Raw genomic sequence first — 25,335 nt, 5'->3', positions numbered from 1 at the left:
ATTAAGAGTGTGATCGTTAGGGGTGCCTGGGTGGCTCAGTTGGTTAAGCGGCTGCCTTCAGCTCAGGCCATGATCCGGGGGGGTCCTGGGATCGAGCCCAGCATGGGGCTCCCTGCTCAGCGGGGAGCCTGCTTCTCCCTCTCCCTCTGCCTGCCGCTCTACCTACTTGTGCTCTCTCTCTATCTGTCAAATAAATAAATCTTTAAAAAAAAAAAAAAAGAGCGTGATCTTTAGAAAATGCTCTTCCTCTTTGTGCCTCAATTCCTAGACAGAGACAGTCTCTGGTTTTAACACTCACGTCCCAGGAAAAGCCTCAGTCCCGGGCAACCCGAGACGGTCGGTCATCCATTAAGATGCAAGAAGATGTTGCAAAGAGGACACGGTAGCACCTGGTACATGGTCTTTCTTCAGTAAATATTTGTTTGTTTTTAAAAAATCAGCAGCCCTTGGGGAGTTTGAATTTTCAGTAGACACGAGGGGAAGCAATTTTATCAAAGAAGGATGGGTCCACTGAACACCAAAGGGCAGCGTGAAGAATGGGAAGGGAAGAAGAGATCTGACTTAAGAGAAAAGTTTGAAATGGTAGGTCTCCTGGCACCTAGGTCATTATTACTCAATTTGCAATTCTGCCCAAGACCCTAAATGCAGACCCAGCATGATCTGCTGCTTTTGCAGGATCCCAAGAATGGTGGAAGCTGGCTTAACATGTCAAACTAGTTTAGAAGGAGTACCCAGGTTCAGTTGAGCTCTTTTAAATGTTAATGAAGTAGTGTTTCATACCTCAACACTGGCTAAGATCCCTGAGGACAAATACCAGAGCCCACCCTTCAAACAGTCCCCGCTGAATTTTAGGATCAGTGGCCTGTTATCATGATGGGGACAAGGCTAGTACTGGAAGGTTCTATGAAAGATTTTGCAAATTAGAAAAAAGGCTTAATCAAAGGAGGTATGGGGGAATCTTATTTAACTAAGCACGGTACACATTATCCTATCTTCTCTCCCTGCAATAACAACTGGGATTCTGTCAACCAGAATAGTGTTTTGTTTTTGTTTTGTTTTTTTCCCCTTTGGTGTCTTACTCTAGTGATCTCACGGAGACCATTGTTTTCTAAGGGGCGTCTTATTATTTTAATAGGTTCCTGAAATTATTCAGTCAAACCCTTCAAAGGATACACTTTATCATTTAACCTGTTTTAGAATCCTAGATGCCCAGGCAATTCATATAAAGCATAAGGGAGAAACATAAAAAAATCTAGGCAGAAGTCGTCTGAGTCCAGAGCCGTCAAATGTGTTTCCTGTGAAGTGTAAAAAGCAGCAGGGACATTTATGTTGTTGCGTACCATGAATAATAAACATTGATAATAGCTATAACATTTAATTTAATTGCAGAGACTCAACATTACAGATGCCTTCTTGCCGGAGAAGTGAACATTTAAAGGATATTTTGGGTTTAGTGTCCAATATCTCTCTGGCTCTGCGTATAAATGTCTTTTCCAATTAAAAGCACACCCACAGAATATTCTTGGATTTGTCACCAGTGACTTACACTAAGATTTTTCATGTAGGTCCACAAAATAAAACATTTCAAATGCTTTAACTGGCTCTAACCTCCAAAGATTCTTTTCACCCCTCCTCTCTGGTTCTTGCTGTCACTGGCCATGCAGCCAACCAAACTAGACACTTTGGGGACATCTTTCATGCTCTCCTCAACCCACATCCAATTAACCACCATACTGATTGATACTGATTCCCCATTTACCATCTCATCTCTCCTCCCTCTTATTTCTTATGATTTCTTGCCTGGATTTTAAAATATCCTCTATCTTCTCTCTTATCACCAAAACTCTTCTCCAGATTCTTGTCTGAGTCCCTTGGTCTCTCCATGCTGTTGCTTAAATCCAGTGAAGAGCAGAATACCCACAGCTCTGGTAGACACTGTCCTAGAGAGCAGAGACTGGGCCACATCAATCATTTCTCCCCAGTACCCAGCACAGGGCACAGTACTTACCCAACGTCTACTTAACCTATCTGGGGAGAGCTGGCTTAAAAGCTTTGACCCACAGATTACCAGCTGTATGATTTAGGGTGAGTTATTTCATTTGCCTGAGCTTCAGTTCCTACACCTGCAAAATGGTGTAACATTTTCTTCAGAGGTGTCATTTAAGATTTAATGAACTACCTATGTAAAGTACCACGTACTAAACCTGGCCCACGGAATGCACCCATGCACCCAAGAAAGGCAGGTTCCTCTACCCGATGAATATTTTCTCATTTTCTAGAAATAAAAATAAAAACTTGTATAACATGCAAAGTACTTCCCTCAAACAGGTGGGCCCAACCTTGTTTCCTTATATTCATTTTCAGTATATTGGCAACACGTATTTCGTTTTTACCATGTATTTTCATGTTTCCATAATCTCTCAGTCTTATTCCCCCAGCCTAGAATGTCTTTCCTTCATTCTCCTGTGGTAGTAAATCTCCACCCATCATTCAAAGTCCATTCCAGATAGCACTTCTTTTCTTTTTTTTTTTTTTTAAAGATTTTATTTATTTATTTGAGACAGAGAGAATGAGAGAGAGCATGAGAGGGAGGAGGGTCAGAGGGAGAAGCAGACCCCCCGCCGAGCAGGGAGCCCGATGCGGGACTCGATCCAGGGACTCCAGGATCATGACCTGAGCCGAAGGCAGTCGCTCAACCAACTGAGCCACCCAGGCGCCCAGCACTTCTTTTCTATTAGGTCATTTTCTTGCTCCAAACACCTTACAGCGACCTATAAGGACTTTCCCTCTGCACTCCCAGCTGACCTCTTCAACTTTACCTTCTAAGACTCTCCCCCTCCCTCATACCCCAAATCACACTGGAGTTGTTTTTTGTATTGTAGTGCCTCATTCATTTCTGCCAAAATTTTGGTATGACTAGCTCCCTGTCATGAAGGGCTCAAGTAAAAAAAAATGCTCAACTTTACTATTAGCTAGGGAGATACAGATTAAATCCAGAATGGGACAAAAATGATCCAATTATTTTTAAAAATTGATAATATATTGCCAAAGATTTGGTGAAATTTATGTTCTCATACAATGCAGAAGTATAAACTGGAGGTCAATTTGGCAGTGTCCATTAAAATAAAGTATGCCCATATCTCCCTAACCTTAGCCCCATGTCAATATTCACCCTAGAAAAACAGTCACTGGTACACATGAAGATTTCCATTAAAGCTGTGTTCACAATAACAAACAAAACAGAACAAAAAGCCAATTGGGTAACGAGCTAAATGTCCATCAAGGGGGAAATGCTTAGATTAACCATGGTACTCACACACCACAGAATACTACACAGCAGATTAAAAATGTAAGTATATACTGACAAGGCAAGATGTTCAAGACATATTTCTTAAAAAAAAAGATTTATTTGAGAGAGAGAGAATGTGAGAGCGAGTGTTGGGGGAGGGCAAGGAGGGGCAGAGGGAGAGGGAGAGAGAAACCCAAACTGACTCCCTGCTGAGTGTGGAGCCCAATGTGGGGCTTGATCCCACGACTTGGAGATCATGACCAGAGCCGAAACTAAGAGTTGGATGCTCAACCGACTGTACCACCCAGATGCCCCCGCCCCCCAAGACATACTTCTGAGAAAGCAAGTCACAGAATAATAAGTACATATGAAAATATCAATGCATTTTTAAAAATTACTTATAAAAATAATAATACCTAGCATTCATTGAGTGTTTACTATTAGGTATTGTTCTAAGTGCTTTAAATTTATCAAAATAGTTACCCTTCCTAACAGCCTGGTGAAGTATGTAATGTTATCATCCCAATTTTGTATGAGGAAACTGAGGCACAGTAAGTTTCCAAGGGCACACCATTAATGGGTAACGACTCTGTCTCCCCATTTGCCTTGTAATCACCGCTCTGTATTGCCTTATGTGTTTAGGTCTAAAAACAAATAAATAAAGTTGTGTGTAACATTTAAAGTAATTAAATGTTGTGTGCGTGTATACTGAGTGCAAAGAAAAATGTTTGCATAAATACCCACTCTCATAGCGTTTCTTCACGAGGGCAGGTGGAGGGAGGAAGGAGCTAGAATGGAATGAAGAAAGGGAAATGGTTAAAGGGATTTAAAAAAAAAATTGACTGCATTCTTTTCACACTGAATTATTTGGAAATTTTATAAGGATGTATTCATATTTTTTTGTATAATTTGTTTTAATACAATAGCCCAGTATCATCATAAGGAAAATGACAGGGAAAGTCATTCTAGAACAAACCAAAGAAGGTGGAACAAAGGGTAATTTTGTTTAAAAAGTGCTTTGAGGCACATCTTTGAAGTAAGTTGAGCAAAAATAAATTACAACTGTAATTGCCTGGGTAAATTAGGTGAAATGAAGGGATTTTAGCTGCATGACCACAGAAATTATAGATATAGAAGTGTGGTCTGTGTGAGCCACTGAGATTCCGTTTGACCAGTCGTGACTGAATGTTTTTTCTGTTGGTACCGTTAATTTGCTGAAACCTGTCCAAATTTTCCTTTCTTCCACGTCCTCTCGGTTGTTTATTGGTCTGTGCTAGCATTTTAGTTATATGGCCTGGTAGATCATTCATGCTGAAGCAGGAATGCTATACATCCAGGTTTTCAGGGAGTGATGTTTGAGTAAGAAATGGTGAGGAAGGATTATGAAATACTGCAAGTTTAATTTTTGCTTTTCACCTAATGGCTCCTGAGATGAAAAACTGCAGTGATTTCAAGCTTGATAGATGTGAGATCCCAGAGACAGGTACAAATCAGTCCACCCAGGAAGTTTTTTGAAAAATGACATGAGTCGGCTTTATAATCCTACTTTTATATGATGATTATTGATCCTCTGCCCCCTGTCCCCCAAATAACAATGTGGGGCAACAAAGAAGGAAACAGAGTTATTCCCTACACAGCAGATTCAAAATGAGATCTGTTTCTCCTCTTACTAAGCAGTAAGTTATGTCCACGCCTGATTGCCCTGCCTCTGATTGTGGCCCTTTTCTAAACCACTTTTCACACTGCAATCACAGTAAGCATTCTAAAATGCGCATTTGATCATGTCACTCTCTTGCTTCAAATCCTTCTGAGTTGCCCTATCGCTTAGATACAGCCCGAAGTTGTCAGGCCAGTGTGCCTCATTACAATCTGGCCCCTGCTTATATTTTCAGGCTCCAAACAGAAGAACTGGCAATTTTGTCTCAGGTCTGGACTCTGTTATTGCTCCCTGTGAGGTGGCTCTTTCGTATTCCTCGCTGCCTCCACCTACCTGCAGCATCTACTTGCCTATGAGTCTCGTCTGCAGGAGGAGCCAGGTCTGGCCCTCCCACATCCCGGTTATAAATAAATAATTGCCCATCCATGATCTCCCACAGAACCCCACACTTATGCCTATTTCTTCCCCAGACCCATAAATATGAAATCAGATTTATTTATTTATTTTTCTGTCACCAATGACTAAGACAACACCAGACCCAATGATATTTTGCTGAATGAATGAATGAATACCTAAATTTTACAAATTGGTTAATGTTCATCAACAACTTTGTAAGTTAGCTATGTTGTCACTTCTCTGAAAAGACAACAATTTCCTAGTTAATGGCCACGGCTGTAATTACAAACTAGTAACAAGGATCACAAACATTTTTTTCAGTTCTTACTATGTGTCAGGGACCGTGTTATGCCATTTTATTTTTTAATTTTTTTAAAAGATTTTATTTATTTATTTGACAGAGAGAGACACAGTGAGAGAGGGAACACAAGCAGGGGGAGTGGGAGAGGGAGAAGCAGGCCTCCCACGGAGCAGGGAGCCCAATGGGGGCTCGATCCCAGGACCCCGGGATCACGACCTGAGCCAGAGGCAGACGCCTAACGACTGAGCCACCCAGGCGCCCCCGTGTTATGCCATGTTAACACCAAAACATAAAAACGAGGAAGCCACTGTTATCATCTTCTGTGATGAGGAGAGCAGGGCTGAGAGAAGTTACTAAATTTCTCCTCAAACTCCACACATTCCACTGAATTAGTCTGTGAGAGTTCAGTCACCCAGTGTATTCAGAGTGTCTGGCAGATGCCTGGGCTGTAAGCTCTCCAAGGAAGCCTTTCCTGTTACTTTTGCTCCTGATTTTGGGACTATGCTTGTGTTTCTGCCTGCGTCATTTCTAAGCCTAGTATCTGGGGATTTTTAAGTTGCCATTTTTAAAAAAGATTTTAGTTATTTATTTATGTATTTGAGAGGAGAGAGCATGAGAGCACAAGCAGGAGGGAGGGGCAGAGGGAGAAGCAGACACCCCGCCGAGCAGGGAGCCCGATGCGGGACTCGATCCCATGACCCTGGGATCATGACCTGAGCCGAAAGCAGATGTCTAACCGACTGAGCCACCCAGGCGCTCTAAGTTGCCATTAATGCAGTGGCAGGTATACTGAGTAGAAGATATATTTTTTAAAAAGTTACATTTTTTTAATCAGCAAAAACTTTAAAAATTTAAAAAAAAGGGGGGAAGGAGCTACTGCCACAGACCTCATCTGTAGCCCCTTGTTGCTTCTCCAACATGCCAGGTGCTCTTCCATCTTAGGGGCCTTGCACTCTTTCCCGGGGATGGAATGTTCTTCCCTACATACTCATGGGGCTGAGCCCCTCATCTCCTTTCATCCTCTCCTCAAATATCACCTCACTGATGCTCCTCTGACCACCCAGCCCCACACCCTCTCCTCCCGGTACCCTGGCACTCCCAAACCTCCTTATACTGTACTGATTTATTTTCTTTTCCCTTAATACTTGCCACCACCTAACATTATAGATGTTTATTTACTTATTTCATTTATTGTTTATCTGCCCGACTGGAATAGAAACTCCATGAAGGGAAGAATTTCCCAATCTCTCTCCTTTTTTTTTTTTTCACCAGAGGAGCCTGACTGCCTCAAATAGTGCCTTGCACACTATAGATGCTTAAAAAATACTTTTTTGAATGAATGAATGAATATCAAGACTATAACTGGGCAATGTTATATAACCTTGTTTGGCTACATATATGATCTAGATACAGGGAATTTAACTATCTTTTGTCAACAGATAGCCCGATTTTTATCTGTCAAACTAAAATTTTGGTGGAATAACTGAGCAGCTAATGTATTAGAGAAAGCAGATGATGTGGTTAGATCTAGAGAGAGTAACATGACAAAGATAAAGTTTAAAGTTTGACTCAAGTCCCACATTTCTATAAATAACTGAAAGTGCATCAGAGGGAATGTTAATGACTCTATTTGATTTGTTTTATTCACAGAATAATCAAATATGCCTAATAAGTTGCACATAATGAACTTCTTGATGATTTTCTTAATAAATTTATTAGAGGTCAAACAGGTTAAAAGTGATTGGGCTTCTTTGTGGAACACTCCAAATATGTGCAAAATATTATTCAATACAACAGGAGGAAATATTTTTAACATCAACAAATATTAACACCATAAAATGATGTGTGATCTGATAACTAGTATCATACAGCTTTGTATTATCCCTCCCGCCAATTTCATTTAATAAAATAAGACCCATGTGAAATGGCGTGTGCAATGGGTTCCTGTGGGAATTAGCTCTGTCTCAATTGCTATGGCATGGGCAGTGATATTTAAAGTTGCTTCTTACATTGCTTAAGAATGAATAATAACATAATAATCATTTAAATTTTCTAAAAATTTAAACAGGATCAGAGACACAAAAATAAAGAGAATTTCAGGATTAGCAACAGTCCCCCCTCCCAGCCTGGTGGTCAGCCTCATTCCAGACCCATTATAAAACTCAGAGAGCTCTCAGGGTCTCAGGTTCCCTGCAGACTTCAGTTCTAGACTTTATGGAGTGGTCAAATATGATACTGTGCCATCTAGATTCAGGCAGAAAAGTGGAGAGTTCTTAGCCTATTTCTGTTCATAACATATCGGCACAATATTTCTACCAATCACCCAAAGCTAAATCTAAGGCCAGTTATGAGTAATGTAGCCATTTCTATTTATGAAAAACTTAACTTGATGCTTCCAGGAGAATTAGATAAAAGTGAGCCCCTTTAGGGTATGATCTATGTTTTGTTTAAACTGCTTCTTTCTCAGTGCCAGGCATAAGGGCACCTGGTTAATATATATATATATATATATATTTTTTGGCAGTCTGATTGACTCCTTTAAAGTGATTTCTTAAAATACTGCCTGCCTGTAGAGAGAGATTCACTCACAGTGAGCTGTCAGTCTCTGTCTTCGTCACCCATGGTAATTAAGGTCAATGGCAGGGTTCCTTCTCATGGATCCTATAATTCTGAGACAAGCCTTGGATGCAGTCTCCTTTCCAGAATGGTTGTCATTTGTGAAATTCCCTACATGCTATGATTCGGTAGAAGTCTATGGTTCAATACGACACACTTTGCAACTTCCTTAAACGTGGTTATACCCGATGGCTGAACTTAGAAAGGTGTGGTTCCGGCACCGCGACTGCCAAGACTCCTTCCCTCCTTTTCCCGTAGCTGAGGCTCAGCAACTAACCTCTAAGTGTGGGCATCTGACATGAACCTCCCAGTAACCACACAGAGCTTATGATGTGTTATATGACTGCCTTCTGTATCAGCTTCCTCTTTCTTTGTAAACGTAATCAAGAACAAGACAAGATCAAAATCCATTGTGCAAAACTGCACAAACTTGGCTTAACTTAGGTATACCTATGGAGCCGTGGTATATTAACAACATCCTAACTGTGCTTTAGGTTGGTGCCAGCAGTCTGTAGGCCAATATTTAATAACCTAAAAGAATATTCTTTCTCAAGCCAATTAGGCTTAAACTGAATCATTAAGCACAGCTTTTAGGCAATAGAAATTGGCTTCTCTGCTAATGGTTAAAACAATAACCTGTAATTGGGTTTGGTGAATTCCTCAAAGCCAAAATGATGCCAGATCTTGATGTAGCACAGAATTTGAGGACAAATGCTGTATTCCTTCGAGATAAACCACATAGTTCTCAGCCAACAGAAGAAGGATGATTACTTCCATTTTCTGCATTTGCAAATCAAGACTCTGTAGCAACAGGAAATACAGACAGACCCATCTGCGAGTTTGAGGAAAAAGACTGTTGGATAATAACATACAGCAATAATGGTGCATGTTTTGTGGAAAGATGAAGTCTTCTTTTTGCCAATGCTATCTGTATTTATTAATGCTCTCTTTACCCTCATTGCTATTAGGCAAGGTAGATAGGACAGGTGCCCTTAAATCAGTTTTGAAGATGAAAGAACACCAAAAGATCCAATGACTTGCCAATACCAGCCAACTAATAGGATCCATTCGCCTCTGGACTTAGAATGGTCAATGGGGGACTTTTACTGTCTCTTGAAGACAAACAGAGAGCAAAGGAAATGACTTAGTCTGAGATGAGAGTTTAAATATATATGCAGGCAAAATTCTAAGATAGGAAAGGGACTCTTGCCTGTCTTAAAGGAAAGTTATTTACATTTACAGTTAACATAAATAATAGTTAATAAGAATTAATGTTAGTGGCAGGTACTTTCACACACTTTCTCTTAATCACATCTGCCCTGCGAGAAAGGTATTGTCATTTCTGCATTATGCATAATGAATTAGAGTTTCAAAGAGTAAATGATCAGGCGCCTGGTGGCTCAGTTGGTTAAGCATCTGCCTTCAGCTCAGGTCATGATCCCAGGGTCCTGGGATCGAGTCCCACATCGGGCTCCCTGCTCGGCGGGGAGCCTGCTTCTCCCTCTCCCACTTCCCCTGCTTGTGCTCTCTCTCTCTCTCTCTCGTTCCCAAATAAATAAAATCTTCTAAAAAAAAGAGTAAATGATCATATTATGGTTAGAATATCCTTACGCTCCTCAGAAACGATAAGAACTTGAATTTTAACGTCGTAATTGAGATGGTGAAAATATCAATTGTCAAGAAAGTAACAGTTTTCTAATTTCCATTAAAAGTAACATAGAAAGACAGAAAATGGTTTCTAAAGTTGCTCTCAGGTGCCAGATCTTAGTCAAGTGGTACAAGGGTATAGAAAGAAAATGTAAATAGAGAAAAAACAATACCATACTTAAACAGTTAAAAAGTATTATACATTTCATTTCATAATGAATAGCCATAGAAGGTATCAGAAATCCTTAGACTATCACCAGATTTCAGAATTGATGGACATCAAGATTCCTCTCACACTTAAAATAAAAGGAAATAAAACCTTTTTGGTAGCACCTGTAAGAATCTGCCCCATCTGGTTCCCAAACAACTCTTGAGTTCATCTTACTTGACTCTCCATGATGCAGTCGCTCTGCTCATATTCAGCCAGTCCCACGTGGCAAGTCACGGACTTCCTTCTCTGGGTGCCCCCCCACAAGCTCTGCCCTTGCTGTCTGTCTCAGCGAGACTATCCCTACCACTATTAAAAGTAGCTTCTCATACTCTTTTACACAGCACCTTGTTTTCTTCTCCTTTTCTCTTTCTGACACTTGTCACAGTGCTTAATTATAAGGCAGCTTTATATCAGGAAGTATAAATTTGTGTTTTTTGTGTGTTCCCCCCCCCCCCCATGCCCCTTGGCTTCCTTCAGTCCACACCCAGGTAAAAAAAAAAAAAAAGAGAGAGACTCAAAAATAGCTGAAAACCTTTGGCTGTACAGCAGAAAGAAATGGCAGCATTGCTTTTCATCATCCAAAGACGAGATAGAATTGGGGCTGGGAGAAAGGCAAAGAGGAGGCCACAGGGCTCCATTGACTGTACAGACAAAAAGTAAAAGGAGAAAAGTTCCCAGAGTGGGAGGGGAAGAACAGGAGTAAGGTGGGAAAAGATTCAGCACATGCTGGCCTGACTATGGAAAACCAATTTGCCCCCAGCCTGGGGACAACTGGTCCTATTCCATAGTCCCAGACAAGTGTAAGCCCTCTGGATTTAGGACATTAGCACACTGCAGAAGGCTGGATAACGGCCCACAGTGGTCTTATTCCCTGGAACCTATAAATGTTGCCTTACATGGAAAAAGGTTCTTTGCCGATTCTTAATTAAGTTAAGAATCCTGAGATGAGGCGATTATCCTGCACAATCTAGGTGGGCCCTGAATGCAACCACAAGTGTCCTTATACGAGGGACGTGGAAGAAGATTTGACACAGAAGACAGAAGGCAGAGACTTGAGCGAGGTAGCCACACGTCAAGGAATGCAGGCAGCCACTAAAGCTGGAAGAAACGAGAAAAGGACTGTCCTCTAGAGAGAGCCTCTGGAGGGAGCACAGCCCTGCTCACACCTTGGCTTTGGGTCATTCAACTGATTTCAGACTTCTGGCCTCTAGAACCATGAGAGAACACTTTTCTACTGTTTAAGCCATGAGGTTCGTGATAATTCGTCGGAGCAGCCATAGGAAACTAATCCACATCTGGAGTGAAAATCTCATTATCCTGGCCAGTGCAGAACTGAACTCAATCATCAGGGTGATTTCCTTTAGGTTGCGAGAAGTGATAGATAGATATATCACCGGTTACATATAGATTTATGTGTACATACTTATTATTATTATCAGTATCATTTTCTTACTCTCTGCCAAGCAGAAAGTTCCATGAGAGTTACAACCTTTTTTATTTGGTTCACCATCTATACCCGGGGCTTAGCTCAGCAGCTGTCACATAATACTTGCTCTACAGATAATTGTTGAATGAATGAAAAAAAAATTGCTAAAATAGCAGCACAAAATGAGGAAAACAAAAACAACACATGGTAAAAATAACTCTGAGAAAGACTGCACCAACAACTACACTGAACGGTCGAATACCCATTATCAGCAATCTAAATAGGGATTTAGGTCAGTCTGACCCCATGTGTAGGAAGGCTTTCTAGCATCTAGAGGTTTGTCCTTTATTACTGACTAACCGTGAGTGTTCCTGGCACCGATACGTTTTCAGTCAGTTTTACCAGCACAATCTCAGTGGATGCTCAAAGCTCCAGGTTAGCTGCTAATAACTGAGAAGCAATATTCGCAGTGCCCATTGCTGCAGGCTGAGACCACAGGGCGGGAATACAGCAACTGTAGCCCGTGAGCTATTGCTACCTTTCTATGGGGGGGGGGGCAGCCTCACGAGCCACCTCCCAATGAGGGGGACCAGACCACCACCTGCTCAGCCTTGCCATGTACCGGATGATATGGTGCCTTGCGTGTGTGTCATTCCCAAGGTGACTGGGATAAAACAACACGGTTGCATTTTTCGTGGCTCCTTCATAGCTGTGAGTGCAGTGTCACAGGAAGTCATCCAGAGAACAAAAACTTTCAGTACTTGACTGAAATTCCAGCTTGCACTCCTATTTAATTATAACCGAAATAATCCTCCACTCAGCTGGCGAGAAAGGTGAAGAATCTGGAAATGAGTCCCAGGCAGAGAGGAGACGTGAGGAGACTAGCTTTCCTCGAGGCCCTGGGGCCGAGAACGGAGCTGGGGACCCTCACACCAGGCGTCTAGGGAAAATGAAGACTGAGGCTCTGCCTCCCTGCCTGCCCCCTCTGAGGTCTCCGCCTGCTCCCCTCTGACAGGCAAGCGGACGTGGGCAGGGGCCTTGCAACAATCCGGGCTGTACCTGGCTGGTCCGGCTACGCGGTGGCCTCTGAAATTTCTGTGTCTGGCACGGAGCGGAGGGAGGGGTTAGGCAGGTATGGAACAGCTCAATACATCCAAACCAAGCTCTTCAGGCCCCTTCCGTACTCGGAGCCACCTGAATTCAAGTAAACGCATCCTTTTCCAAAACATTACTATTTTTAGGAACGGTTCTTAACTTTCGAAAGGTCAAAGTCCCTTGTGAGAATGTGAGAAAAAAAGGACAGACCCTTTTCCCACCAATAATGCACTTACGTAAACCCATAAAGGTTAAGATCCCTTGATCTTTTCTACAGATGGATAAAAATACTACTTTATTAATGGCTGAGAAATCTATTTACCTTTAAATTACAATGAATAAGGCCAGACTGCCTGAGTTAGAATGTCCAGCTCTATCATTCAGTAGCTGTATGACCTTGGGGAAGTTACTTTTTTTTTTTTTTTTTTTTAAGATTTTACTTATTTGTTTGACGGAGAGAGACACAGCGAGAGGGAACACGAGCAGGGGGAGTGGGAGAGGGAGAAGCAGGCTTCCCGCTGAGCAGGGAGCCCGACGCGGGGCTCGATCCCAGGACCCTGAGATCATGACCCCAGCCGAAGGCAGTGGCTTAACCGACTGAGCCACCCAGGTGCCCCGGGGGAAGTTCCTTGATTACTTTCTTCCTCAGTTTCCCCATTTTGAAAATGAGAGTACTAATAATAGCACCTACCACAAAAGATCATTATGGAAAGCACATGGAAAGTGCTTACAATGGTGTCTGGAGTTCAACAATTCTATATGGAGCCTTGGCTATGTACAGGGACTGTTCCAAGGCTGAAGGTAAGGCAATGAACAAAAATTACTGCTCTCAGTGGGCACACATTCTGATGCGGAGCTTAAATTTTCACAGAAAATTTAAATTAAATTAAATTAAATTAAATTAAAATTTCATAGAAATCTTATTTCACAGTAATTTTTAAAAAATCACTTTATTTTTGTTTTCTCTTTGTTCAGATAACAGGTAAATGAGATTTTCATACAGATTTCCCTTCTGGGATGCTGTAGCTCCACAGAGCTCAAATCTAAGGAATTCTAATTTTTGTTTCATCCTCATTCCACACCCGACAGCATTTCTGCATAAGTAATTTAGACTGTGAGTACTCACCCTTAACTTGGCATAGGTATTTATAAAATGGGAAAAAAGCCAAATTCCAGGAAAACAATTTATTCTGTTCCATCCCTAAACTTTTACTCATTCATCTGTTATGCTTAAAAATCAATTAGCACTGTGCATACACTGTATCAACAGCTTTATTTAGGATTAACTACAGAGCTGGGCAAATTTAACTGCAATTTTCCCACCAATGATGCTCTAAAAACACGCATGGATTTCAGAGGCTAATGAAGAACTCTTCTCGCAGTGCCATATTTTTAAAGTTCTTGGGCTTTTACTTTGTCTTTCTGTCTTCTGCTGTCTGCCTCCCACCTGCCCTCTCTCCCATCAGTACCAGTAGGATATCATACTTCAAGTTGATTCTTTTGAACTCTCTCTGTTTAAAAAGATTATTAGGAAATAATTATAGATTCAGAGGAAGTTGAAAAGAAATAGAGAGGGAAGTCCCATGTACCCCTGACTCAGCTTCTCCCAATATTAACATCTTGTAAAAGTATTGTTTAATATTAAAAATAGAAAATTGACGTTGGCACAATCCCATGGAACTTACTCAGATTTCGTTGGGATCGACTTTTTAACTAATAATTACATTTGGTAAGCATCAGTTAATGATCACAATAAAGGCTGGAATTCAGTTCATGTGTGTGTATTTCAGTGTGGGTTTCTGTGTATCCATTTCTGTGGGGGCGGGGGGAGGACAAACTCTGGCCCTATCCATTTCATGCTCGACTGTTCCGAGGAACAATTGGGAGAATATCACGTAAATGCCGTTCATAAACTGTAAAGTACTAAATAAACAGAAAGTATTATATTGTAGTAGATTTCTAATCTTTCTGTTCAGGAAAAATCTCTCATTAGTAGTGTACACAGAGAGTAGATGGAGCCTACATCCTAAACAATTCCCTTCCTTCTTTAACATTTCATCAGATACAGGACTGCTCATCTCTGGATGAAGTTAATTGTTCTCCACAAGGATGGAACCAGGACTGGAGCACAATGGGGTGTGAGCTGGATAGCACATTCCAGAGCTGGACCGGTCTCCTTCCATGTCTGTACTCTGTATTTTATTAATGCCCTGACACTCACATCAACATGTTTTTGTGGGGTTTTTTCCCAACTTCCCTCATATTCCTCTTGAAATCAACTGAAATTCCCAAGCTTTTTTTTTTTTTTTTTTTCCTCTCAGGTTTTGATGTTTAGCCATTCCTCCCTGATTTTGCACATAGATAGTTGTTTTCTGGGCACAGGAGCAAGACTTCATGTAGATTCTCATTAAATCAGGCCTATTCTACCATTCTACTGAGATTTTTTTTATATGTATCTGGACTCTATCACTAAATTTATTTACTGTCTCTGCCGGCTCCACATTGGCTCCACCCTTTACAAATGGTCCTTTAGTCCTTTCTTAAAATTGCTGAAGACATACTTGTGCATAGAAGGGTGAAAAGGAGATCATTAAAAAGCTATAAATTCGAACTGTAACATTTTGACCTTCTGTTAATGTTAAATTTTAATTAAGCACTCAGCTCTGTTTTTACTGAGGGTTGACATAAGAGATAGCCCTACACAAAAGGCCTATGTATTTTCTAGAAAACTGTATTAGGTGATTCGATGTCTCATTTGTAAGAATCCTATGGGAAATTTCTCTGGAGCTCAGGTTTAGAAAAAAAAATTTTTCCCTGCAATGATAGCTGAGCTGGTATGAGTTTCCTTCTGTTTTATCTTCCAAGACACTAAGAGAGAAACTGAAAATCACTTGCTCAATTGCTGTACCTTTTCTTTATTTCTATTTATTGATTTTTCCTTCTTTCCATCATCCCACTTTATTACCTAACATGCCATGTTAATGGTTCTGTATATACATATTTTTTTTTTTTACCAGACATTATGACATATCCTTTCTAAAAGGAGGCAGGGAATAGAAACAAACATACATAATCAAGACATCTTTTCAAATATCTTTTCAGATGTTTAAAGATTCCACGGAATAATTTCTTCACTTTTTGAGTAGGACTTTAGGAAATGTTCCCCAGAGTACTTGTACTGAAGTAGTTTAGGTTTGCTTCAGCCCTTCAGATCACTTTTTTCTAAATTTTTTTTCTCAGTTTATAATGACATGTTCTCAAAATCTTCCACAGTAATTTCCCCAAATGGTACTTTAAGGTGTAAAGAGAAATAATTTGATCATTTGCTAATCTTTTCTCTTTTTTAGCTCTTCCATTAAAGGGTTATTGTTTTTTCTTTAATTAAGTACTTCTCTCTGACTGAAATTTATACTGAAAAGACTTCTGGATTGGGTGTTAGAAGCCCAGGGTTCTTGCCTGGGATTAACTACTCTTTGCACGGCCAGGAGAAACTCATGAAGTTTCTCGTCTATAGAATGAAAACTACCTCTTGATGAACATCTGTTCAATATTAGGCACTCTTAAAATGTATATAACTTACTTTTAAAAACTTTAAAATATGTAGTTTATAATATGTAGTTTGATTATATGGATGTGCAATATTTGAAAGCCCAATTTTAGGAGCTTAAACCAGGTGGTCAGTAAGAATTATATCAGAAAGGCAATATTCTAGAGCTTGGCCACTATAAAAGCATTTATTATACTATTTCACTGAATAAATGATGCTTTGCTTATTAGCAAAAATATGTCAGAAATGGATTCAAAATTGGTGAAATTAGTGACTCATTAACTACCATGATAAATGGAACTTAACTGGTAAAATTAAAAGTTTTAAATATACATGGAATATTAAAGACTTCTGGAGCCATTCCCCACCTTTGCATGAACAGGGTGCAAAAATCTTAAGGAGGCTCATAGCCCATACCATAGGATTAGTCCTAAGTTTGATATTTCCAACTGCCAGTTTAATAGGATTTCTTGTTGTCTGAGACTGAATGTAAGGGTAACAAAATCCTGGCCCTGGAATGTCATTTTATCTGCCTCAAGTGAACCTTTTTCCCCACGTAATGACTGAAACATCTGAATGGACAGAGAACTAGAATTTCTCCCTCTCCCTCTGCTCCTCCCCACTGCGTGTTCTCTCCTTCTCTCTCAAATAAATAAAATCTTAAAAAAAAATAAAATAAAACAGGCCTGCATGTGTAGCAGAACTTGCCTTAAGATTTACTTTTAGCAAGGCTAGCATTAACTATTATAGGGCTACTGCTAACCCTCTTCAACCTTCTTCAGTAAACACACTTACTTATCAAAGGTGTGTGTCACCAAATTATCACAGGACAGTTCTTAAAAGACACTTTGCCTCATTTTAATCTTCATCAGAGCCCTTCGTTACCACTCGCCTTATTCCAGCTAGGAAATTCAAGTGTGGGGGATGTTAGCTTATAATCATATGAATATTGAGTGATAGAGCCTGATGCATCTGATTCTACTCTCCAATACCCCCTGCAGCCACCCAGATAAAGTCACATGGTCATTGCAAGGAAAAGATGAGAGATTATGAAATGCCTACAGCTGTTTCCTTGCAAATACATGGGTTAAACAAAGGCTCTTTAGCTCCCTTGACAGATAGTTAAAAGTCAACCAACCACCCAGTAAATTGATTTCATTGACATTTATTGTTGCTATATGTATAATCACAATTCCTATTAATGTATTTTTGGCTCTTTTTTGTACTTTTCCTTTTTTTCAAAATCTATACTTTAGATCTTCCCAATATATTCAGATAAACTGTAGTAAATTCATACACTGAGGCACAGAGTACTTTGTGACATAATTGCATGACCTAGCTCTACTGGAAAGTTGGACTCTGAAATGATCAGTTGAAACATGCCTTGAAACAGTCAGAGTTACCTAAAGGTCAACAAGAAAGCTCATCTCAAGCATTGTTACATAGAAAGAAGAAAATGAAATGGTAATTTTAGAATTGGAATGCTGAAGTGATATAGAATATTCGTGGATTGATGATTTTAATGGCCATCAGAGCTCAGCAGAGTTGAATAAGTAGTCTGGGGTTCTACAAAACTACTAGTCAGGCCAAAAATAAAAAAAAAAGGAATAAACAAAATACAAGATACAAATACACAAGAATTTACCCCCTAGTTACCAATATCACATTCCAGATGCATTTTATTTTGGATGTTGTGTTCTAAGCAGAGATCAACATGGTCACAAATAACCCAGATCTAGTTGATTAATTAAAATCTTAAGTTCTCAAGGAAAAGATCTTAGGTGAATACATAGGTAAACATTGATCTATTCTTATTTAAACTTCTGAAATTTATGCTTTTCGATTATTTTTGATGTAAGTAGAAGTTAGGGGGAGAAAATGATTCATTTCAGATAAAGTTATTTCTTTAGCAAGTCCTTATTACATGAGGAGGTAATGGCATCCGAAGAATACAAGGGAATGAAAAAAAAAGTATGTTCATACTTTTACTTTAAAACGTTATATATTTTAATCTACCTTAACTTCATGCCAAAAGGAAAATATATAGGATGAATATATAACATAACCAAACTTTTTTGGGGAAAGAGGCTAATATATTTTTATTATAGTTGTACATTAAGGAATTAGCTGGGCATTATCTTTTTCCATTAAAATCATCCTTCCTCTTTAATTAAAATAAAAAATACAGGGTGAGGAGTTCTATCTTTATTTTTAAAATGTGTGTATTTTTCTATAGTAATTTGAATAAAAAGTGCCTTGGAATTATTATGTTCTTCTAAACATTAAATCCATTAGAGTATCATATGGGGGGAAAATTCTACTAGTTGGGATGATTTTGTGGGATGGTTTTCTAACTAGTTCATACTTATCACCCCCAAACAGATGAAACGAGACACAAAAACTATAAAATGACTGCTTTTTGTAGGTTTATTGTCCATCAATGCTGAGGAAGCTGTTTAGACACAAAATTCTGATTTGTTCTAGGATTTCAACGTTGACTTTAGTAACAGCAGTGGGGGGGAATGTGCTTAGGGGAGAAAAGCTCTGGTTATTTTATGAACATACCACTCCGTTCACTGATAGCAGCTGGTCTCCCCTTTTGAGGCCTCCGTGTCTTTCAGCCACCCCTCCAGGAATGATGCGAGAGATATAAATGGGGGAATTTTGCTCCTTTCCTCCCATCACGTTAAAACCAAGGCCTTCATCAGTCTTTGGCAGTTCGACTACCCGAGGGTGGGAGTGGCCTTCACTAGCTGCAAAAGCTGCAACTGTTGCCTGAAAGAAAAGATGGTCATTTGGTAATAAAATGAGGGAAATAAGGCTCGTCGTATGCTTTGAGTGGGTAGGATCGGGCAACTCCTCTTACTTTTATTAGCATTCTCCTGTGAAAAAAAGAACACAGTGGGGAGGGTGCTAGCTTCATTTAAATGTCATCTATGACTCCGTTCCTTGGCAAAGCCCTGCCTGGCTATTTCCGGCTTTCTAGAATTTATCCATTATGATACAAATTTCCCTTCTTCATAAAACTCTGTCCCAGTTACCTGAGGCAGCTGTAATTCCTCCTTTTCTTGGACTCCGAAATAGCTTTCGTCCACAGACTACATCCTTACGGTACGTCTGCTCTAACTATTCCGTATATGTGTTGACCGTGAGCACCCGAAGGGCAGAGATGATGTAATTCGATTCTTTGTATGACACAGTCTACCCCGGTGCTTGCACATAAACGTTCATGAATATTTATCCAATGTACTTAGAAGCACTTATATGTATAAACTCTGGCGGATACGTATATAATCTTGCTACTGCCAGACCACTGGCTTCGCAAATTTAGTTTTTGGGTTTTTTGTTTTTTGGTTTTTTTTTTTTGACTGAGGATACCTAAAGGAAAATAAAAGCTAAAACAAGTAATAAATTCAAACAGATGATTATTATTTCACATCAATATTTTGCATTATTATGAGAAGTCCTCTTATCTGGTAAGGATGTTTTCCCCTACATTTTACATTAATATTTCAACTCCTATAGCATCGTGGGCAAAATGAGCAGCCTATGGTTCTATACCTACGTGTACAAAATTTCATTTAATATGGACATCGTTTTAAGATTCATATATTAATTTTTAAAAATAAGTTGAAAACACAACTTACCATTAGTTCCCACCCCTCATGGAAAGAAAAGAACAGCATTGAAGTAGTTTCTATCAAGAAAAGATTCTCTGCCTGCTTCTTATTTTCCACTTCCATTAACCTGCCTTAACCACAGTTGATTAGATGCCTACCATAAAGTGATTTACTCAACACTGTGAAAATATTGATTGCCAACTACTGTACATTCTTTTCCACACACAATATTATCACATCAATTGAGCATTATGCTACTGTCTGCATTTAGTGAAATTTAGTGAATGATATGGAAATAATGGCTTGTTTTTAGCTACATGCATTTGCTCATGCAAACCTTGTCGTCATGCACAGATTTTAATGGCTGACATGGATGCAATGCAGACAGCCCAGAAACAACCAGAAAATATTGTGCTATTGCAACATTATGCTGCTATCCTGCTGTTCTACATGAATAAGAAATGAGAATGGTAAAACACTACATAATTCACTTTCCCCTTAATTAAACCATGTAGGGATCATTTTTCTGTGTGTGTTCCACTTCAGTACAAGCAAAGCATGATGTAATGATAATAACAACCTCCTTTTGCCTGGGTTAAAAAAAACAAAACAAAACAACTTACAAATCTACAGTGTTCAGTTACAGAATGACAACTAAAAAATCAAGAGAGAAACCAAACGAGGTGATATAACACAAAAGAATTAAATGGAAAATGCTGATTATTTTCACCAGTTCTTGTTTCTTATACATTATTGGAAAGAGAAGAGCTTTTAACAAAGCAAGTCGTTGTGCATCTATTAGAACACTTCTGTGTTTGTAAAATGAGAACTACATAAGTGATCTTAGTTTAAAGTTTAAAACTATTATTTCCTAATGGTCTATTTTCCAGATAATTTCATGATCCCATCGTTATAAGATTTCTGTTAGTGTAAGATTTCCGTTAGATTTCTCTGCAATCTCTGGATTTGAGTCTTTAAAGAACGAATGTGGTAACTACTACAAAAGGTGACCAGCTTTCCCTTTAGGTCAATGTCACATTCTTTCAGCAAGCTACCCACTGCTCTGCTGAAGACAAGGAAGAATCCTGTGTCAGTGGGTCTCAGGTGAGTTCTCTTCATGTCTGACTCAAGTCAAATCTTTGGACTTGTGCAAATAAATCTTCATGCACTGAACAGGGAACAAGTTCTTTTGGATCAGAGGCCTGTATCAGAAAACCACGTATTATTTCATACAATGAACCAGTAGATTTGCTTGTGCCAAATGGACGTTTAGTGAGTTTAATGAAATCATTCTCCTTTCTTAAGCTACAGAAGCAGCAGAAACGTTCAATTTTCCATTAGGATTTTTACCTGGGAAGTAGTACTGGTTCTAGACTCTGGGCTGCCACTGATGTCTAAATTCTCTTACAGTGTACACACGAGAATACCTGAAACACACACGCGCACAGTCAATTACTAGATCACTGGGGTCAAGTATATTTTCAAAGTTACTCAAGCCTTACCTTTGCTGTGGCCCTGGCACGGAATTCAGGACAGCCATTAACAGTTATCGTTTCATGCATATATTGATACACCTAGAACGTTCACATAAAAAAGAAAGGAATGCGTAAGAACATTAGGAGTATCAATTCTTTCACTGCAGAAAGGATGAAATATTTTCATTGTAAAACACAAGTTCTCGGTCACAAGGTGAAATAGGTCTGGATAAATTATCCCGGTGATTAGGACCAAAGATCCCTCCTATTTTTTTTTGGTGGGGGACGGTTGCGGCAGAGAAGGCAAACACTTTTATTATTTGGGTATCCGTGTTCATCAAATATAAAAACTTGTATATTTGGTTTTATAAAAACTACTTTGTCAGTAAGATTTTTTACCACTTCATAAAGCTCTGTCTCTCAAATATGTGATAAAATTATATATATATAATATATTATATATAACTTCCTGAATCTAAGTAACACTTTAATTCTTTTTTTTAAAGATTTTATTTATTTATTTGACATAGAGAGAGACAGAACCACCCTAAGTAACACTTTAAAAATAGTTTTCAGGGCGCCAGGGTGACTCAGTCAGTTGAGCATCCGACTCTTGGTTTCTGCTCAGGTCGTGATAGCAGGGAGATAGAGATAGAGCTCAACACAGAGTCGCTTGTCCCTCTCCCTTTGCTCCTCCCCTCTCCCCACCCACTCTCTTTCTCTCAAATAAATAAATAAAATCTTTAAAAAATAGTTTCCTAAGTTAATATTCCACAAAACTGGGATAACAATATCTTTTCCTTGCATGTTGTAAGGTATGTTACCATCCATGAGACATTCATAATTCATAAATATAGGAGATAAATGGTATTCAGGGGCAGGGACAAGTAAAACAAGAGATTCTTAGAACTAGTAACAGAGAGCAACATATCAGCTATGGGTTCATGTTAACATTTAAATGAAATAAAAAGAATAGAAGTAAAATCTGGACTCAGAATGATATTGTACAAAGCACACAGTTTTCGCTGACTAATGGACCAAAGTTTGAGACTTGCAGTCTAACTGGGGAACTACGAGGTCCTGGTTGAACCACTTTACCACTTTGACCCTCTTTTTTGCCCATCTGAGAAATGGGTGAAGAATATTTATTATGTTTTTTTACTTGAAATAATACTTTCAAGACCCCTGGCACTTAATGAGCTCTCCTTAAATATCAGGTATTATTATTAATCATGATTTTAGACAAAACTATGAAAATTGTTGGAATGTAGTAGAAAAAAATGCTTTCCTTCTAACTGTCAGGGATGGGATTATAAAATCTGTATATCAGTGCAAAATAAATTGCTTCATCATAAATAAACTTAAGTATAGAGAATAACTCTTAAAGGATAGTTTGAAGATGTTATTTATTTATTTATTTATTTTTAAGTATTTTATTTATTTACTTGACAGAGAGAGAGCAAGAGAGGGAACACAAGCAGGGGTAGTGGGAGAGGGAGAAGCAGGCTTCCCGCGGAGCAGGGAGCCCGATATGGGGCTCGATCCCAGGACTCTGGGATCATGACCTGAGCTGGAGGCAGACGCTTAACGACTGAGTCACCCAGGCACCCCTGAAGACAATATTTAGAAAAAAACTAACAAGGTTAAATATGTTAGACTTTATGCCCATTTTAAAGTTTTAAATAATAAATTGTAAAAATCAATTGTATGATGTGTAGAGGTAAAAGTCCATTTGGAATTTTGCTGGGGTATTTTTTTTTTTTTAAGATTTATTTATTTATTTGAGAGAGCGAGAATGAGAGAGAGAGAGTACATGATGGGGGGAGGGTTAGAGGGAGAAGCAGGCTCCCCGCTGAGCAGGGAGCCCGATGCGGGACTCGATCCAGGGACTCCAAGATCATGACCTGAGCCGAAGGCAGTCGCCCAACCAACTGAGCCACCCAGGAGCCCCATCTGGGGAATTTTTTGAGAGTGACCCATTAGCTATTCAGTAAAAGATGAAGTAGAAAATTAATATTATTTTCCACACTTAAGTAAAAAGTTATTAAAGTGAATTCAGAATGTGATTAATGCATCCATTCAACAATCGCTCTTCGAGTGTCTCAGATGGATCTCTTCCGGACGTTTCTTAGCTGGCTCATTATTTCTCAAATACATTTGGTTGAATTTCCATTAATGCTGACTCATCTTTCCCAAGTGGCATGTTTAGAAGGAAAAAGACAAAGTGGCCTGGACTAGGAAGGTAGGGACACCATTCAGAATCTACCATTTAGCTTTATACTTCACTAAATAACTGGGGTATATAATTTTGGTGAGCAATCTGAATGGGAAGGGAATAGTTTTCCAGGAAAGCATTTGCGCACCCCAGGACTGGTTAATGCAAATTCTGCAGGTTACCAGCAGAGCTGCTTAACATGTTGACACGTTATTTCCTTGAAAGTGCATCACTTTGTTTTGTAGAGCTATCTCTTCCACAAATTAATTCCACTTATTTGATCTTACAGCCCATTTAAGAGCAAGATTCTCCTTACTCTGCTTCTCTTGTTAATAATCTCTCTTAAATCTGATCCCTTCATTCTATCTTTTTTTAAAAATATTTTTATTTATTTGCGAGAGAGAGCGAGAGAGAGTGAGCACGAGTGGGGTGAGGGGTCAGAGGTGAGGGTCAGAGGGAGAAGCAGGCTCCCCGCGAAGCAGAGAGCCCTAGTGGGGCTCGATCCCCATCCCAGGACTCCAGGATTGTGACCTGAGCCGAAGGTAGAAGCTTAACCCACTGAGCCACCCAGGCGCCCCTCCTTCGTTCTATTTTAACTCATTATATCTCTTGCTCAAAACTCTGCATCAGTGTCTTCACTGGGTCTCTCACCACCAAACACTATTGACTTTAGTTATCATTGTTAAGGACCTACCTGACCATGTCACTACTGTGCTTCTGGCTGTCTACAACTCTTAGAGTAAAGGTTGCAAAGTCAAATGCCTACAGGAGTCAAACCAGTGACAATAATGCACAACCCAGGTTTTTCTCTAATTTCATTTCCCTAGTTGTTTTCCTCCACCCTCACTGTTCCCCAAACATATACACGTTCCTAACTGCCTAGACCTTTGCTCTGTTTGGAATGCCCTTTCACCTGCCAGACTCTCATTTATCCCTGTTTAACATGATGCTAAAAGACCCAATTATCATTTTCTCTGTTCCTTGTTCTTGGCCTCCTGCAAGCAGAGAAATCTCTCCCTCCCTCCTCGGTTTTGAACCATTTGAATTTGTCTGGGGTCATTCTGGTGATCTTTTCCAGGGAAAGTGCTATCTTTGCTTGCATCCAAGGATGTTTATGAGGACAATCATTAGCCAACAATTAGGACGATGAAATTGATGAAAGCAAATGCTAATTTTGTAAGTTCGTAAAATAAAGTAAATAAAAAGTTAAGAATAATTATCTTTAACATTGCAATTTGAATTGTGAATTAAAGGGTGGAGTATGCAAGAGGCAGCAGTATGTATAGATAACACACAGGTCCTTCAGACACCACATATGCATTGTATGTTCTTGGGTTGGTTACTTGATTTCATTGGGGTTCAATTTTCTCACTTGAAAAATAAGTCTTAGAGTTGTAACTAACTTCTGGGTCTGTTAAGAGGATTAAATAAGTTTAGAACAGTTTGCAGCATGTAATAAGTTTATTTTAAAAATAGTTATTATTATTACTATTATTATTAATATTCAGTGTTTCCCAACTTATTTGACACTGGGATCTTCTGGGAAGAATCTCCTAGGACTGGTAGTCCATGAACACATTTTAAAGAGAATTGATGGAAGACTGTAGTTCTCAGCTGGGGTTGTTTTTGCACCCTAGGAGACATTTATCTGGCAATGTCTGGAGACATTCTGGGTTGTCACAAATGGGGAGGGGAATGGTGCTATTGGCATCTATTATTAGAAGACCGAGAAGCTGCTAAATACCCTACAAAGCTCAGATTAGCTCCCCATAACAAAGAACCATCTGCCAAAACGTCAATAGTCTTGAGATTGAAAAACCCAGAACTAAGAAATCATGCT

At 39.4% G+C, this 25,335-nt stretch overlaps 1 protein-coding gene across 2 annotated transcripts in view; it reads right to left on the bottom strand.

The window, feature by feature from the left end:
• LIN7A (lin-7 homolog A, crumbs cell polarity complex component) overlaps positions 1 to 25,335 on the bottom strand; it is a 114,337-nt gene that overhangs the window by 16,520 nt on the left and 72,482 nt on the right. For both annotated transcript variants that reach the window (XM_045872905.3, XM_064590840.1), the window contains exons 3-4: positions 21,308 to 21,379; positions 18,751 to 18,960 (exon numbers count right to left, since the gene is read on the bottom strand). In XM_045872905.3, the coding sequence (XP_045728861.1) occupies positions 18,751 to 18,960; positions 21,308 to 21,379 (282 nt within the window). The remainder of the gene's footprint in view (positions 1 to 18,750; positions 18,961 to 21,307; positions 21,380 to 25,335) is intronic.

Source organism: Mirounga angustirostris, unplaced genomic scaffold (genome assembly GCF_029215605.1).
Source record: "Mirounga angustirostris isolate CCGP_5_RB_7025 unplaced genomic scaffold, mMirAng1.0.hap1 SCAF_5, whole genome shotgun sequence".
NCBI lineage: Eukaryota > Metazoa > Chordata > Mammalia > Carnivora > Phocidae > Mirounga > Mirounga angustirostris.
The sequence above is the reverse complement of the archived record's forward strand: the minus strand, read 5'-3'. Positions and strand labels throughout refer to the sequence as shown.